Source organism: Ochotona princeps, chromosome 23 (genome assembly GCF_030435755.1).
Source record: "Ochotona princeps isolate mOchPri1 chromosome 23, mOchPri1.hap1, whole genome shotgun sequence".
NCBI lineage: Eukaryota > Metazoa > Chordata > Mammalia > Lagomorpha > Ochotonidae > Ochotona > Ochotona princeps.
The window spans coordinates 34,418,669-34,436,609 of record NC_080854.1 but is presented as its reverse complement, the minus strand read 5'-3'; the positions used below and the strand labels follow the sequence as shown (position 1 = coordinate 34,436,609).

Sequence of the window (17,941 nt, the reverse complement as noted above, 5' to 3'; positions counted from 1 at the left end):
ACTTCAGGCACAGACAAGCTGGTTGATGTTCAGCTGTTGATGATGATGCTGTGGTCAGATGTGTGCCTTGCCAGTGTAGAATGGTTTGAGCAGAAACTAGGCTAGAAAGCTATGTGGAAAAATGGCATACAAAGTTATTGTGCTATGTCTCCTGCACATCCCAGAATGTCATTGCTGTGCAACTATGCAGGCTCCAATAAATGTGTCACACTGACGTGAGGTGATGTGCCTGGTTTTTGTTTTTGCATATGAACCCTGATCTTGAGCACACAATAGAAGGGAAGTTGATTTTAAGAGCTGCTTGATGCCCTGGGAACCCATATGTCCAGTTCTGTTTTCCCCAAAAGTTGCATACCCGCTTGCTGGCACTAGATTTTTTTTTAGCAAACCAGCTTTGATTATTCAGATTCCACCAGATAATGTAGGTGTACACCATCAGTTGCCTAACACTTTTGGCTAAGTTCCAGAAGCACTTGGCGACCAAACACTAGGGGGAATGGCTGAGCACTGGATGTGATGAACACCTGGGGCTATCTGTTAATTGGCATAGATCAGGGCTCCAAACCGTACAAGGTAGGAGACACTGTGTTGAGATTTATGGATTCTTAGAGAGACTGTGGTTATGCAGGTTAAGAGTGGGAGGAGGGCAGCTTGGCCAACTAGCTGGTTGTCATGATGCTGTTCTGACTGCATTTCAGAAAGGAACCCTTGGTCCAGGCACCTGCGAAGCAGACAGCAAAGTCTTCCTCCACTGAAAATCATGCTGCCGTCCACAGGCTTCATCCTATACATGGAAACATGCCGTACTTCCTTGAGTGCTTGTCAGAGGTTCTGGGGTGACTTTGGCCTCAAGATCAAAGTTAGCAGGGTAGCCTTTTCCTGCCTTTGAGTAAATGGCCATGGTCCAGAGTCTGTGGTTGGTCTATGGGAGACAACAGCAGCTCAGAGGGAAGCTTTTGTCAGTGGTGTCTTCACATTTCTTCTTGACTTTGCATGAGCGGGAGTGCCCAGAGCCTTCCATGGCCAAACGCTCTCTTGAGGGAGCACAGTTCTCAGGGACACAGGGACAATGTTGGACACCGAGGAAAAGCTGGGGTCAAACAAGACAGACCAGATAACACCAAGTGGCTTTGTTTGCTGCTGAGTTTAAACACTGCTTTTTTCTGAACAGCAGTGTTTCACTGGTGTCTTACTCCTGTGGCATGGGAAGTCCTTAGTCAACCTTCACCCAATTAGTCCTAGTATAATGTGACATCTTGCATTACACTAATTTTTGTAAATTTGATCTTTCATTGTCCAACCAATGATTAATGAAGACAAAAGCATTAATGTGTGGTATATAATTGTATCAGTATTAAAATTAATTTCTTAAATGTTAGTATTGTTCAGAATGATATAGTTTACACATTCCTTAAAATTGGTCCTTGGTGGCCAGTACTTCTAAATTAAAAAGGACCTATTTTTCTTACACAGTATCTGATTTTACATTAAGTATATTCTGACGTACTGTAGGGACTGAATAGAAAAACTTCAGTACTATTTTTCTTTTGTTCTGAAAAATACTATCCTCATTGTCAGTAGGACAGTCCAGGGTCCAGAGGATCTCACGGATCCAAAATGAGCTACTTGGGGGTCCTCACTTGACCACTTCAGCACATCAAAAGCAAACGGAAGAGTTTCTTGCCACTTTGGGCTTTTATCTAACACATCCCATGTTACAAATAAAGCAATCACCAACCAATGAACATTCTTTGCCAGTGGAGCTAGTGGGGGTTCCAAGCCATGAACAGTTCAGGGAAAACCCTGTCATTGGTCATCTAGCTATCTGTGCAGCCATCCACCATCTAGCTGCCTATTTCTATGTCTGCCTACATTCCTCTTCTGTTCATCTCTGTGGGTACATGAAAAGGAAAGGATTGTCTTGGGTAACTGAGAACTTGAGATTCCCATACCCCCTCTTCTGTTAGTGCCAGAGGTACCTGGCTGAATCAGTTAAGCTGCAACCTGGCATAAGGTACTCTGAAGGAACAACGCACTGCAAGGACGTCCTTGATTTTCTTAAGTCACACATGTGGGCCATGTGATGAGGTTGAAAATTATAAAGAATGTGTCTCTTGGCACATACTTTAATTTTGCCTGTGCAACCCTAGATGGAGTGAGTCCTATTACTTCTAGGAATGTTAAACTGCCCATGAGATTATGAGTCCCATCCACACCACACTGTCTGCCGGGAGGACCTTGTATATCACCTTCCATGACCACAGGTGAAGTGGGCACATCCATTATCTGATGTCACAGACTTTTCTCCTGAGGGGCTGACCATGCTTTTCGGAACCCAGAAATGTGCCTTTGTATACTAAATAGCCAATGAAGTGCAACCTGTATATAGATTTATAGGAAAATTGATACAAACATTCCTGTCTCCTGTTGTGGGAATTACCTTATCCATACGTATTTTTAGAAATGAGACATTATCTGCTGGTTGATGTTAAATTTGGAGAAAGAACCATTGTTTTTGGGAACCTTGAGCTGAGTTAAACTTTGTAGAGTGAGAGGGAGCAGGTTTTAAAGGAAGATGGCAACCAATTTCTTTTGTTATTTCTTTTATTTTTTTTTTTCCAAGAACAGTTAACATTTACTAGGCACCTATTGGCCTCAGTCACTTGCATCTAAAGAGCAAAAGCTAACTTACCCACAGCCCGTGTTCTTTTAAATGGTTAGCCTTATTTCTTAGCTCTGTTAACCACTAGTCTAACATCAGCTTCAAGTTCAGTTTTAATAATCTAATCCAGAATTGTCTACTGCTCCCTGTCACATAAACGAAAAATTTGGGGGATGGAAAAGGTGAGCAGATTACATCTTCTGTGGATACTTCAAGTAACTGGCCCCACAGTGAAACTGAGTTGGCCATGGTTTATTGTGTACTAAGGGCATAAGATGTGGAAGGAGATTGATCTGTAAAAAGAGTGGGTATCCAAGAGTGTGTGAATGTGCGAGACTCCTATCACTTGACTTCAACCGGCCTAAATATCCTGAGTCACTAGATGGTTAGAATAGGTACAGTACAAAGGAACAAATGGATGTACATCACACCAAACCAAAAACAAAGTTTGTACGGGATGAACAACAAATGAAATCGCTCCTGTCCAAATGAAACCTCTCACGGGTCAGTTTGACATGTACATGGACATACACACACCCGCACACGCACAGACACACAAGCAAGAATGTGTATTTTGTAATGATAGGTCCTTGGAAATAGACATTCTTAGCAAGTATGGATGACAGATCAATTGTAATTTATTTTCTTTTAACACTGTATCATCATAAAGAAAACTGGTATAAATGAAAAAAATCTATTTCAAATATCTACATCTAAAATTTTAGGCAGTGAAAAAGCACTTTGTTGACAAGGAGTGTGGAATGATGTATGTTAATTGTCAGAAACTGCTGAATGCCTTGTTAAGTTGCCACAAACAAAGTCACATATCAGAACGAACAATACTGCTAAATATTCCTTTTTTTCCTGTTTTTTTCTTTTTTTTGTTGTTAAAACATATTGGGAGAAATAAAAGAAAAACTGGAAGTCCATACATCTTTCAAAAGTTTGAAATTGAAGCAATATTTAGAACCATAGATGAGGAAACACGGTGGCATTGGTGTAATATACACGATGCGCTTTTCTCCTTTAATCTGTAATGTACATCAAATACTTTACAACAATGCATTAACAAAAGGCAAGAAACATCTTGCTGTACAGAGGAACCCCGATGCAACTTGAAGCCTAGAGTCACAACAGATGAAAAAGAGTAATTGAAGCGTGAGAAGCCGTCCCCCTTAGCACGTGGAAACCCCTGTCTTGTGCTTACCAAACTCACGCCCCGCGCCCGACTGTCTCCTCGTCTTCTCCTTCAGCCACGTTCAATATCAATATAATGCACTTTAATACTCTACAGCTCAATCTAGAAAGGTGTCGCACACTGTCACTTTTAGGATTGCTTTAGCTTTCTATTGATTTCCAAGTTAGCTTTCAATTCGTTTAGCTTTCTAAAATAGCTCTGAATATCTCCTCACTGGTTATGGAACAGCCTTCCTATGGAACAGGCTTTAACAAACTAAATTTGCAGGGGAGGAAAAAAAAAAAAAGGAAGGAATGTCTTGTGGTATGCATGCACATGCACTGTTCCCGCAGCGCCTCGTGCCGCCGCCCTCACACCCAGGAGTCGGGCGAGGCTGGGTAGTGGCTTGTTTCATAGTTGAGTTCGCTGTAGGGACGGGCAGCAGAGTAGAAGTCGACGTAGTTGCCGGTGGACTTCAGGCCCAGGTGCATGGTGTACTCGCTGGCCGGAGGGCGGTGGTGGACCTGGTCCTCAAAGAAGGACTCCTCATAATTTCTCGTGGAATTTGGAAAAGGCTGGTAGGTCTCGTAGTCTTTCCTGCTTGGCTCCTGTGGGACTGGCTGTGTTGAAACCTGCCCGAGACAGAGGAGGCATGTGGCATGAGTTGGCTTCCCAGCACTGACCTCCCCCAGGCCCAAGGCTCCAGACACCTGTCAGGCTGATCCCTCACCAATGACCACTCCCTCTGGGTTCCTATTGTTTTCATGGCCATGTCTTTTTGTGAAACCTATGTGACGCATACCTGACCAAAGGAATCACTCTCAAGTTTATAGTTCAGTGGCTTCTGTTCATTACCAGTGCTGTGCGACTAGCATGGCCATCCATTCACACAACATCCTCATCCCAGATACTGTCCCTGCTACCCTGGCTCCTCCCCAGCTCCTGGCAGTCACCTCTGCTGCTTCAAGAAGCAGCATCTCGAGGAGCTGTATACAAAGAGTCCTAAGGTATCAGTGCTGGGCTGACTTTCTCCACAATAGTAGGCTCTCGTGGTTCATGCCTGCTGTAGAATGCATCAGAATTCCTTCCCTGTTGGAAGGCTTGAGTTAATGGTGCCTGTGTAACTATCTCGGGCATCATACTAGCCATTCCTTTCCTGCTGGGCACCTAGAACTTCCATTCATCTTTTTATGGACGTTTCTGGTTGCTGTGACTGATGTTATAAGAAGCATGGTGTATCAGTGCCTGTCTGAATCCTTGCTTAAAATTCTTTGGGATGGGCACCTTGGGGTGGGTCATGTAGCAGTTTTAACTTCTTGAGGTACAACTAAACTGCTGGCCACCTCATCAATACTAGGTAGTCTTCTAAAGTGTAGAAGCTCTGGGATGCAAGCGCATAGCTTCATCTTCTCTGCAGGCTTTGTTTCACACTGCTGTGTTGTGATGTCATTGGTCCCCAGTTCTGAGGGTCCCATAGGCCGCTTCCTGCTGGAAGGAGGGCAGTCATCACTACTATGTTGACCCCATGCATGAGGACTGAGACTTTCTCTCCTAGGGCAGTCCTCGCGCCCCGCCTGAGTGACGAGGCGCATTAGCTGAGGCTAGATTACACAATGCAAATACTCTGCATTTTGGAGGATCAAATGGTTTCTGGTTCAGCTAAGAACTGACTGAACACAAGAATGATGTGGGATCATGGGGCCACTGAGTGGGGAGAAGGGCCTCAGAATTCTCCAGAGTCCTCGGCCCACCTCAACCCGCTCCGTTTGCACTCGTCTTCTGTAGGCCACTGTCTGCTCTTCAGGCCTTGCAGGGTTCAGAGTGTTACAGGAAGTGAAGAATTCTCTCCTTACCCTTGGTTCTGGGAACAGTAGGACACAGAATTCTCACATAAACATCTGTTAGCATCTTCCAGAACACTGCTCTCGAGCTGAGCAGAACCTCCCAGTATGTGTTCATCTGCAGGAATGGGGAGGAGGTCCAGAGCGAGTTAGAAAACAAATACAGTTGGGTTTCTCTGGAGTGGAGCCCATAACTGACTTAATTTCACCAAGGCTCACCATGGACACATCCTTGAGAAATTGGTCTTTGTTAGGAGGTAATGATTTGTAATTAGCACTTGTGTGTGCATGAATGCCTCTAATGGCTCACACATAAGTCTTAAGGAAGTGAGACTCCCTCTCCTAAGGTGAGTGATTTATAGTAGTGCTTTTCAAAGGAGATGAACTTCATCAGAGCTGCTGTCCCAGACATCCCAACTTGCAGCGAATGGTGGCTGATGAAGGGACTTGCATCTACTCGTGGAGGTCCAAATGTCTACAGAGCCTAGGCCTTTGTTAACCCAAGAGCCTGAGGGTGGGTTAGAGGCGTTTGGAGTTAACGGACAGTTTGCTCAGGCTAGATCTGCCAGCCTGCTGAGGCTAGTTGACACAGCTCTTGATTGCGTTGTGAAGAGTGGTGTACCTTGTGGCACTTCCTCCAACGCTGTTAGGCTCTCGGAGCGCACAGCATATAAAGGCTCAGATTTGGGCGAGTTGGAAAATTACACAGGGAGGAAATCGGGGTGCTTGTTTTTCTGTAGGCAATGCATTAACATTCTTCTGTAAAGTACACAGAGGCATGTATGTTTATGACTAGATCCTCTGTCTCTCCAACCCCCATATTCTAGATGGAGGACTAGCTCCTCTGAGGTTGTTTGTCCACCTCCCTTGCTCCTTTGGTTAAAGCCAGCGGTGCCATGAACAAACACCCCGCTGAGTCCGAGGTCTGTGTTGGCTCTGCTTGCTATGGGGGGAAGTGCTCGCTGAGCTGACTCCGAGTCCTGCACTGGCAGCAGTCAGGGAGTTGTGTGCCTCTGCTGCTCTTGGGGCTGAGAAAGACAGCACTGGAGATCTGACTTCCTCTGGAGACCTCGCAAGGCTGTGGTCTTCTCCACAGTGCTGCTACTTTCTTGTTAACATGATGTCACCTTTAGAACTCAGCATTAGCTTATTCTCTGTGCCTTTAGAGGACTCTGTGTCCCTAACACATTTCCTGCAGCCATTTCTAAGGTGTGTGTACATTAGCCACCAAGGTGGGCCATGGGTAGGATTGCATTTGCTCAGTGCCTGTGGTATGTCAGTGGTGAGACACATTACCGGTGGAGTAATGTTGGCTACCTCTTATAGTTGAAGGCAGTATCTCTAACGTTCAAAATTCAGCAAAGCCCTCCGTATACAACAGCTAGAAGTAAACACATTTAGAAGCCGTTGCACGATCTGTATTTCAGTTTCTATGAAAGCAGAACAATGCTCTTACAAAATGGGGGCTTCTGAGTGGGGCTGTATACTGTGGTCTGAAAGCACTATCGTATCCCAGGAGCCCATGGCTAGTTCCTGCTTTGGAAGGGGCATCATGGCTGCTGAGCTGTTTTGTGACCATTACTCCCATAAAGTCCTCTTTGCGGAAACCTTTTCCTTAGTACACCTAATTGTGGAGGAGAGTGCCACGAGACCAGTGTGTTAGTGTAAAGACAGAAGACTTGTTGATGAATATTCCTCAGTATGTGTGCCTGTAAACTGGATTTCTTCTGAGCATAGGCAAATAACTACACATTGCCAGTCTTTCAGCTTTTCCACACCTGGAAATCTGGAGATTGAAAATGTGACTGGAGTCCCAGGTAGCCCTGTGGGTTACAGGGGAGGGGCAGCGCAGAGCTGAGCCTGACTTCTCTGCTGAGTCGTGGTAAGCCTACTCCAGCACCCTGCCCAGCACACATGGCCATGCAGCTGATGCCTCACTCCAGGCAGTCACTGTTGGCCACCCCATTTTGTAGATCTGTCTGAAACTCGTTTCCCTGTAAGGGCTGGCCCTGTCCAGGCTCCTTCTGTGACACGTGTGCCCAGCAAGAAGATAAGCTTAGTCAACGGAACTGAATGAAGCCCAGCTCAGCCCGCCTGGTGGATCAACTGCTCAAACATGAGTGCTGAGGCCACTCTTGGCCCAGAGAAGCTCCCAGACTGAAAGCACTCCATCTGGGAATGGGCAACCATAACCACTTGACCTGAGAATGCAAACACAGGTACTGACCGCTGGGTCTCTTCTAGAACCAAAGCCTTCTCTGTCCGGTGGTTGGGAGTGCAGAGACTAGGACTGCCAGGGGCTGGCTGCCATGGCTACCTGGAGCTGCATGGACTGCATGGTGGCAGCAGTACTCACCTGTGACACTGTGGGCCCTTGCCTTTCCCTCAGAGCAGATCTAGTACATCCTAGGCACACTGGGCATGGGCTACACCAGGCTGCACTTGTGCTGTGGCAGGGTGGCATCTTGGCACATAGATTCCAGGTTGTTGAAATGCTCAGGTGGAAAGGATGTGCCCCTTAGAATCATTATGGACTGTCCTCTACATCTCACGAGCAGGCCAGCTTCAGGAACCTATTCCATGATGCCCAGGAGGGTTGTCCCAGCCATGCCCTGTTACTTTGCCCATGTCAGTAGGAGCCCATGAAGGAAGGCTTGTGCAGTCATCTGACTCTGGTGTGGAACGCCTTCCTCCCTAGGCAGCTAAAGGCTGATCTTATCCCTTAGATGTAAAATAAAGGTTCCAGTCTATTGATGCAACTCATGAGCTGGAGGCTGCTCTCTGTACCTACCAAGTTTTATATTTGCTGCAAGTGGTTGACTCATGTGTTAGGAATTGGCATTTTCAGTACATTTTGTGCCTATTCTCTGTTTGAGTATGATCATTTTCTTGTGAGTAACCTGGACTAATCCAGCACTCTCTTGTCTGTTGCTCGTGCCCCAATTTAATTCGTTGGCTTCTTTACTTTTAGAAGTGACCAGAACTAAGGGGACACTGACTCACCACTAGCAGCAAGTCGGGCATGCTGTGGGGCTGTCACATTGACCAAGGTGCCTCAGGGCATATCAGGTGTCTTCCAGAAGGGTTGCACATGCAATGGGAAACCCAAGGGCATAGGAGTAAAACCTCTAATGCCTCTGCTGCTGACAGCAGATTAGAGGAAAAGTAAGGTCAAAGAGGTGGTTTAGGATCCTCCCCTTCTCCTTGGCCATGGTCCTTTCCACTTGCTAGGAGGGTGGTGGGCACTGTCCTGCTGGGGTTGAACATGTTTCAGAGCAAGTTGTCTTGCCCATGGTTTATTTCATGCATCTCCTGCAACCAAACAGGAGGTTTGGGGCATTGTTTTCTCAGCCTCACTGTCCTGAAGGTCTGGCAGGAATGTAAGGCACGCACACAAAGCAGCAGCAGCAATGGCTATGCACTGCAACAGCTCTGGGCGGGTCAGTGTCTGGTGATTCCCACCACAGCAGGGAGGCAGTGCAAGGCTGGATCAACAAGGGGATGCAGGCTGTACCTCTTCGCTTCTATACTTTCTGCAGAACCGTGACAGATAGGACTGTGACTGCTTACTGAATGAGGCGCACTGCTTCATTCTGTATCTAGGCTGATGCTGCTGAAACTCGAACCTATACACGTATCACTGGAGAGTACCTTGTTGAAACTCTACTGCAGGAAAAGGGGTCAAAATAGAATCTCTCCTGCTTTTCTACCTTTTTACAAAATGTCCAGTGTTTATGAATACAATGTGCTTGTAAAAGGCCGATGAAGGCTGTTCAATGAAACCATGGCAGGATACTGATTCAACAATAATAGTCTTGGCTCTCAATTATTTAAAAAATACCACAGTGCATTAGGAAGGAAATAAAGGCCTTTCAAGAAAGGATTGAGCAGGTGTCTTCATCTTCCCTTCCCTTCAACTGAAGGTGTAATATGTAATCAGCGAGTGATTACGGAACTGAAGAAATCTCGCAGATGAGCAGTCCCTGGAGATGACTAAGTGGGGCTTTTGAGTGGAGTTTCCAGTAGCCTAGACAGCAGCCAGCACAAAGCTCCTCAGCATGTCTAACAAGCTCCCTGGTGACACCGCAGGCTGAGTCTGGAGGCATACTGCAACAGTGTAATGTTTTGTGTGTGTCTATCTCATTGGTAACTATCATGGATAATGACCACTTTCGTCCTAATGAGAGATAGGTGAGTGATTCCATGACCCAGCTAAGAAGTAGATAACTCCTGCTTCGTACTGGCATCCTACTGATGTATTGGGGGCTTTCAGTTCTGCGATATTGTATGCAACCTGCTTGCTTCTACCAGACCCAGCAGCAGTAGAAATCAGGGTTGTTTTCTAATGTGAGGCTGCTCTAATGACTGTCACTGCACCCCCTCCCCACCCCACACACACTCCTGGACATTGACAGATGTGAGGTCACAGTGCCAGAAAATGTTTTTGTTTTCAGCTCCGATATGAGCGATGGAAATTACTTTGTTTGTTAAATTCCAGGCTATTTCACATGATCCAAATGGAAACACGAGTACATGTTGTATTTACTTTACCTGGTTGTGTTTGATGTCTTCAGTGGGCGCACCATATGAATTTCTATACAAGGTTGAAATTCCAGTGTTTTGAGCTAAACAAAGGACAACAAAAACATGAGCGAAAAAAGTAGCATTTCAAGTAAATGAAACAGCCAGTGAGGTAAGGTTTTGCCCTAACAAAGCCTGACTTCTTGTGGAAGATATGCCTTGGCTCAGAATGCTTCATTTCACATACAGATATTAAGAAAGCAGAACAGCCATCTTACGAACGCTCCATAGCCTGTCAGACCCTTGCAATATGTTCACATCACAGACAGGGTTAAGGCAGGAGCAACACCCAGACGGTCAGCTTGCAAATTTTACTGCCTTTCCTGGGGAGAACCGGTGGATGATAAAAGCTTGTCACCTGCCCTGAAGCATGTAGGCAGCTGCAGCAGCGAAGCAGCTTTTGGCTAGAGAACGACAAGAGTAAAATTTCCAATTGGAGCTCATAAAAGTGCTTGATCATCTTTTAGACAGTTCCCTTCTCAAGTCCAAAGGACAGGCTGGGACACCACCTCAACTTGCCCGTGCACCTGAAGGCTACAGCTTTGGTGTCCGGGGTCTCGTCTGTGGTCTGGTGCAAAGCCAGGTAAATGTTATTCCATCACCAGTACTGCCCAAAGGCCTGGAAAAGGTACCTACTTGTGGCTTCCTCCCCTTGAACTCTTGAGGCATCTGCCACAGGTACGGAGGACAGCACATTGCTCCTGAAGTCATCTCTTAACAGAGCTCAGGACAGTCCTGTGTGCAGGTGAGGGCCAGGCTCCAGTCCCCCTGGAGCAAAGGGACCATTCCTCAGGCAAGGAACAGAGGACCACCCTTGATGCCTTAAACAAGGGGCGTTCAGATGTCTGTCAGTGGTCTGAACATCCACGTGCACTGATTCTTGAGTGACAGAAAGGGCTGTTGGGAGGCTGAGACACAGGAAATCCTATTTCTCAAGTGCATCCTGGAGTGACGGGCAGTTGTAAAAGGGCTGCAGAGTAGGGGTTAGCAACCTGACCTTTCTATTCCTGTGCAAAACGTTGTGGCTGAGAACTTACTCCTGTCACTGTGGGAAGGGGTGAACACTGCCCTACCAACACAAGCAGCACCAATGCCATTACTGCCACAGCACTACCAACACAAGGACCTTCACTGCCACCAGCACCAACGACCCGCACTCATGCAGGAGTCACTAAAGAACTCTGCTGTATTCTCGCATTCAGTAAAGGTCTCTCTAGGCTTGCTACCATGATTGACAGTGTACTTCCACATGGCTTTAAGTTAGAGCAAATCTGTTTGTTTCAAACTTATGTAGAGCCTTAATCTCAATATTGGAGTTGTCAAGATTCCTGTCATTTCCTAGGAAGATTTAACAACCATCTTTACTGTGTACATGGTACAGTCCTGTACCACTGGTACTATTTGAGCATAAACACACCCCCCTTTAAAAACCTGAGGCATTAAACTGAAAGGGAAATTTCTAGCTTAAATGATAACACAGTAAATCTCACAATTATTCTTGTGCCTATAATCCGAATTTGTAGTCCTGATCTGCTGATATGGGTACCCAAAGCAAGAATGGTAAAATGAATGGATCGGGTAAATCTGATCTCAGGATTTTTGGGTTAATCAGTACAAATCAGATTTTTCTGACGAGTATCTCCACTCTAGGGAATCAAAGCACTCAGCCATAACTTGCTTTGTTCACATTCATCCAAGACTGAGTCAATGTTTACGGGAGAAGACAGTGAGATTAGCAAGCTATGGCCATGTAAAGGGCTCAGCTGTCCTCAGGAAACAATTCATGAGCCAGGGTGAGAGATCACCTTGCAGGGCTGGCACACGGAGGCAGAATGCTGACTGGGAACAGCTCATCCAGCAATAGTGCAGCCCACCTGGAAACCAGTGCCACTGGGGTCACAAAGACATGCTCAACTGGGAAAACTGTAACCTTAGTCAGGCTGGACTTGGAAGATATTTTAACTATCCAATATGTTGCCTTTGCTCCCCTGCAGGTCTACATGGACTGAGGTATTCGACCTGGCCTGCAGGCTTGCAGGACTCATCTGGTAAGAGGATGTCTACTTTGGATTGCACTCCTTGCACCCCAGCTCTCTATCTAAGTTCTGTGTCTTATGGCCTATCCATAGAAGGAAGCTGTGTCCGCGTGGCAAAGTAGTATGGGGGTCCTCTGCTCCAGCTACTTGCTGTCAGCTTTGCTTTTAAATCATAGCCCTACTTATGGCAATGTTCCTAAGTCCTTTTTTTGGGAGGGAGGACAGGCTGTTTGGAGGGTCCTTAGGAGGTCATGTATGGTCTAAGAACGGAACACAGTAGGGGTAGGTGAAGGCCATGGCCAGGGTGAGACAGCAGGGGGCAGCAGACCAAGCACACTTGGTATGGCCTGCGGTCCCAGTGAGGCCTGTTGGGAGTTCTGTCATGGCAGGAGGAGGAGCCATCTCCACAGTACTGTGTTGTCCCTAATCCTCCCTCCTTTTCCTGTCTACTTTCTCTTCCCTTCCTCATGGCAGAGTCTGGCTACCCTGGCCACCCTGGCATCTGTTCCACTGTGAGTGATGGCAGAGAAGAGAATTCTTGGGTGGTTTCCCTGTTACTGTGAGGAAGTGTGAGGAGCTAAGCAAGCAAGAGGCCAAGACTGTAATAAAACGTGTGTTGGCAGATGTCTCTAGGCTTTTCAGCACTAAGGTGCTCAGGGCAGATGCCTCTAGCCTAATCTGCTTATCTCTAACTTGTAGGATTGGCATCTATCATGATTTCTGCAGACCCCACAGCTGCCTAGTCCTACCCAGTGGCGAGTGTTCTGGCTCTCTAGGGTGTTCCAGAAAGAAGCGCACAGCTGGCTCACCTGTCATGGCGTCTTTCCTCGAAGTGTGTTCCCCTTTCGTTCCGTGGTAAGTGGCGTTGCCGGTCGACTCGTAGTCTGTTTTCCTTTCTTTGAGGCTGATCATTTCCCGAGGTGAAGCAGGGGCGCTTGCTGCACAAAGGAAGCAAACACTGGGATGATTTTCTGTGTCCCACCACACAGCCTGCACAGCTGCTTGCACAGTTACGGCCTGCCATGTGTTCAGGTGTAGGGGCTAGGGACCCCTGGGGAACACTTGCCGTTGTAGTGCCCGTGCAACCGTGCAGAGGAGTGGGCCTCGGCCGCTCGGCTCAATCCCCAGGCCTGCTTGTTCCCAAGCCTCTCTTCCACATGGAGGCTGAGACAGGAACCCCACTGTCGTTGCACTTGAGGTGCCCTGCATCTCGGCAGGAAACAGTCATGCCCAGGAACTGGACCCAGAGGCGGAAGCACTCAGGTAATACGGAAAATCTCCCCTCAAAGAGGCCCTCCACACCATCCCATCAACATCAAGGCTTGCTGCTTGGCTGCCCATTAGGGTGAAATTTCCAGACTCCTTTCTGGCTGGTCCAGTGGTTTCTAGGCACCGACTCAGTGGGCACATAGGACAGAAAGCCACAACAGGCAGCAGCACCCTCACCACCCCTGGACATACCGCAATGGCAGTGCACGCACCCCTGCCACTCTGGGCTGGCTGTGGGGATGGGAGAGGGGGGAGGCCAGGGTGGGGCTGGTCATCGCAGCTCAGGAAAGAGTTGGGGTTCTGCAGGAACTGAGGCAGGAAATAGCCCCAGAGCTGCCAGGCTCCATGTCAGAGTCCTGTCCACTCTGCAGTCAGCGTCTGCCTCACCTCCTCCATGAGAGTCCCTTTGTCTGCTCCACTCCTCCGCTTCCAGGTCCTCCTACACCAAGATTGGCCTTTCAGGGGTCACTGCCATGCACTGGCTCAGGGAGGGGACTTTAGAGCCTCTGCCTTGAGCCTTTCCAGTCAGTAACACTGCACAGATGTACACGTTTGTTAAGCTGCATCAAGTGTGTAATTATCTCCCGAGACCTCTTACACAGCGGTGCTCAGAGGCATCAAGGATTGGGATTAAAGCTCTGGGAAAAATCGAATCCCACAAACAGGTATTTATTGGATGCCCTGGTGTGCCTGGCCCAGGAAGTCTGAAGGCAGTGCACAGGCTGAGCTGCTGGGTAGCCCCAGCTCTGCCTGCCACACTGGCCCTGGGCCTTCCTGTCTGGGACAGCCACCCTGCCTTCATGCCACTGACACCTCTGGGGCTCTATGGGTCTCAGCATTTGGAGCTCTGGGAAAAGCAGCCTCCTGAGGCTTTCCGGGACGCTCCGGGCCACGGGGACAGGTGGGAAGCAGTGGGGTCACCCTCAGTGTCCAAGCAATGGCAATATCCTGAAAATCAGGCCTTGCCAGGGGCTTGGAGAAAATAACTGTGTTGTTTCTGCCTCTCCTCCACATTCTCCTGCTGAAGACCGGGTGGAGTTGAGGACAGCGGTCCTCAGGAGAGCCACGCTGCTGGGCAGTGTGCCCCAGAGGGCTCTGCGAGGAGCAGGCTTCCCTGAGCAGGGAACTATCAGGGAGGCAGGCAGGAATCCTGTACACTGGTATGTCCAAGGGCAGGTTCTCACTTATCCACCCTTCAGGGATGTTGCTGTGGCATGGTGGGTTAAGCCACCACTTGGGACCATCCAAGCAATGTCAGAGGGTCTCAGATCAAATTCCACCTGTTTTCAATACAGCTTCCTGCTGATACATATCAGGAGGCAGCAGATGGTGGCCCAAGTCCTTGAGTCCTTGCCCTGCATGGGGTAGATACGGATGTGATTTCTGGCTCCAACCCTGGTTGCTGTGGGTATTTGGGGAGTGAAGCAGCAGACTGAAGTTCTCGCTAACTCTTCTGCTCTTCAAAGTAAAAACCTTTGAAGAATCTTAGAAATAATAAAGTCCAGACCACCTAAATTACTAAATGGTGTGTTTTTACTTTGTCGTCTTTTCCGCTATTGCCTGGTATCACTTATTGCACCTTAAAAAGGGGAGAGAACTTGTGCCAATAAAAGGCCAAAATTAAACAGGAATGAGACGAAATCTGAAAATTAAATACAATGCCTTACAAGTTGTGGTTGGCTATGGTAAGAATTTATCATGGATTTATCTGCTGGTGTACAGATGACAGCACACAAGTGGCCTGATAAATGGTTGTGGGACCTGTCATGATAGATGTTCAACTTGTCATCCCATGACACACAAAAAGTGGCACATTCTATCCCCTATCTGCTATCCCAATTGTAATAAAGAGGTGAATCTCAAACTGTTAAGTTGGAAAGCCTGCCTTTCCTTCGACTCCACGCATGGAAGGCAGATCCCTGCTCTTAATCCCATGCCCACGACACAGCTTTGCCCACATCACCATGATGCAAGCTGGCTGAAGGATGGATCAGGGTGGCACTCTACCACAAGGAGTCAGCTGCGGGCCTGGGAGCGGGCGGGGCGTGCTGGCCGGGGCCTCTTACCTGAGCGGTTGTTGGGAGACACACGCACAGGGGAGATAGAGGGTGTGCGGGACGAGGAGTAGGGCCTTTGTCGATCCCTCTCGATGGTGGAAGACGAGGCTACAAAGTGATATTGTGACCATCCATCCTTCAAGAAAATGACAGCACGTGAGGCTGAGCATTCCTCACCTCACGTGCACAGGTTCTGAGCATTTTAATTCACAAAACCACAGTATGTCAAGAGGTCCCAAGTTCAGACCCCTGTGCCTTACGGTACACATCCCAGCCCCCAGGAAGGCAGGCTGTGAGAGCAGACTGCTTTCCTTTGGCCGGAAGCTTTCATCTTAGTGACTCTGAGTGGTCTGTCCTCTGCTTGCTTGCTTTCCCAAGTGCCTGACTGTTGCTCAATCAGTTGGCCATCAGAAGCCTGAAGGCACTCGCCTCCCCTGTCCACTGGACTCCTGGCACTGCTAGTGGCCACCTGCTCCACCCCCAGCATGGCTGCTGCCAAGCTGCGTACTCAGCTGCTGCCTTCTGTGCAGCCCCCAGACGTTTTACTTTTCATTTTAGATCACATCCAAATTGCATCCTACCAAGCCTTTACTGGCCCCTGAATATCTACTGACCATACAAAAGTATACACTGTGCACTTTCATTATAAAATCCGTATGCATGCGTTATGGAGCATCCTGTGAATTTGGAAAGCGTAAAGACTGGAACCAGCCAGGTCCTGCTGTCATGCTGTAGCAGTGTTTTCTCTTCGAACTCAGTTTTACTTCAATTGAGATAATATATTTTCCATGGGTAAGCAGATCCTTTCCCTCCTGAGTTCCTGCCTCAAAGAAGCAGCTTTTTCTCATAACATTTAATCTTTCAAGGGAAGCAATATTCCAGAGCCATTGCAAGCACGCACGCACACACACACACACGAAAGTTAATCCTAGTCACTTACTGCAGTATTTCTGCCTCATTCTTTAGCTTCTGTCATTATGGCTGTTTGTCACTCATAGGATAATGCCCAAATCACAGGCATGTTAATGTGCAGGGTACTTACTATGAATAAGACTTTCTAAACAGCTCTAGGTGCTGGTGCTATTACTATCCCATTTTACAGATGAGGAACTGGAGCCCTTGGGAATAAATCGGCCACCCAAGGTCAAACAGAAAGCAAGATAACAACACATTCATAGCATATACAAAGTAATACTGGGAAGAAAAACTGAGCAAGGTTAGAGACAGAGGCAGAGGGTCAGGCTGTGCTTGGTGGTTACTTGGTGGAGGAGGGTCAGTTGAGCCTTCGGGAAGGCGCTGAGCAGGAACCAAGAGGGGCTAGACCCTGAGGCCAAAGGCAGACCAGATGTAAAGGTGCTGGGGTGAGGCTGGGTTTCTGGGGAGCAGGAAGGGACAGTCGGGGGCTGGGAAGCCAAGAAGCCTCCTGAGTGTCCGGGACTGTCTGGGAGCAAGCAGTCGAGACAGGGAGACTAGTTCAGAAGCTCCTCTACAAGGGTGAGGGTGAGACTCCTTCAGCTTGGATGGGACCCTGCTGCTGAGGCACGGGCAGCATCGGCATCCGAGCTAGAGGGTATGTTGGTGTCTAGGTGATTTGGTGTGTGCCAGGAAATGAGTCTTATCCGAGAAGCAGCTCTAGGAGAGGAATGGGATGGGTTGGGTTGATACACAGAAGAATCTTCAAGTCGGGATCTCTAGCACAAGGTCAGGACAAAACACTGGAATCGTGAATGATTCAAAGCGGACAGCTTGGATGGAAGACGAGGAGAGCAGAGGAGGGCTGAGTGAGCCACAGGACAGTCCCAATATCTACAGGGTACAGAGAGTAGGGACTTTAAAGAGGAAGGAACAGGTGAGCTGGGGAGAAAAGTGAGATGGGGTGTGATGTTGAGCAAGGTCAGGTTTGTGGATGGATTGTTAAGAGAAGACTATGGAATAAACAGGACCAGGAACTAACGTCTGGTCGTGGACGTCATTGTGACCTTGGTTTAACTTAGTAAATTTCTAACTCACGTGGGCTCCAAAGACAATGAGAACTTAAGAGAGGGAGACAGGACAGCCACCCTTCGGCACCATTTTATTATAAAGGAGAGCAGAGAATTGGGAACTGTAGAAAGCAAGGCTCAAGTTCAGATCTGATAGATCTCCTGGAAAACAGTGCACCGTTCTGCAGGGACATGGGAATGACTCAGCCACCTAGAGGAGAGAAGAGGAAGAATGGCAGGAGGAGACAGAGCTGATGGGATTCAGTGAGCAATGGGCTCCCTGCTCTGGCAACGGGAGGCAAGCTGGGGGAACAGATGGGCTTTCCAGGCATAGAC

The 17,941-nt window shown here is 47.9% G+C and overlaps 1 protein-coding gene across 3 annotated transcripts in view; it reads right to left on the bottom strand.

The window, feature by feature from the left end:
- Positions 1-3,651: 3,651 nt before the first annotated feature.
- The window catches only part of CTNND2 (catenin delta 2), a 702,327-nt gene continuing 688,037 nt past the window's right edge, over positions 3,652-17,941 (bottom strand). For all 3 annotated transcript variants that reach the window (XM_058680080.1, XM_058680081.1, XM_058680082.1), the window contains 4 exons: positions 15,633-15,759; positions 13,107-13,235; positions 10,232-10,305; positions 3,652-4,471 (listed from right to left, as the gene is read on the bottom strand). In XM_058680080.1, the coding sequence (XP_058536063.1) occupies positions 4,211-4,471; positions 10,232-10,305; positions 13,107-13,235; positions 15,633-15,759 (591 nt within the window). In that variant the 3' untranslated portion in view covers positions 3,652-4,210. The remainder of the gene's footprint in view (positions 4,472-10,231; positions 10,306-13,106; positions 13,236-15,632; positions 15,760-17,941) is intronic.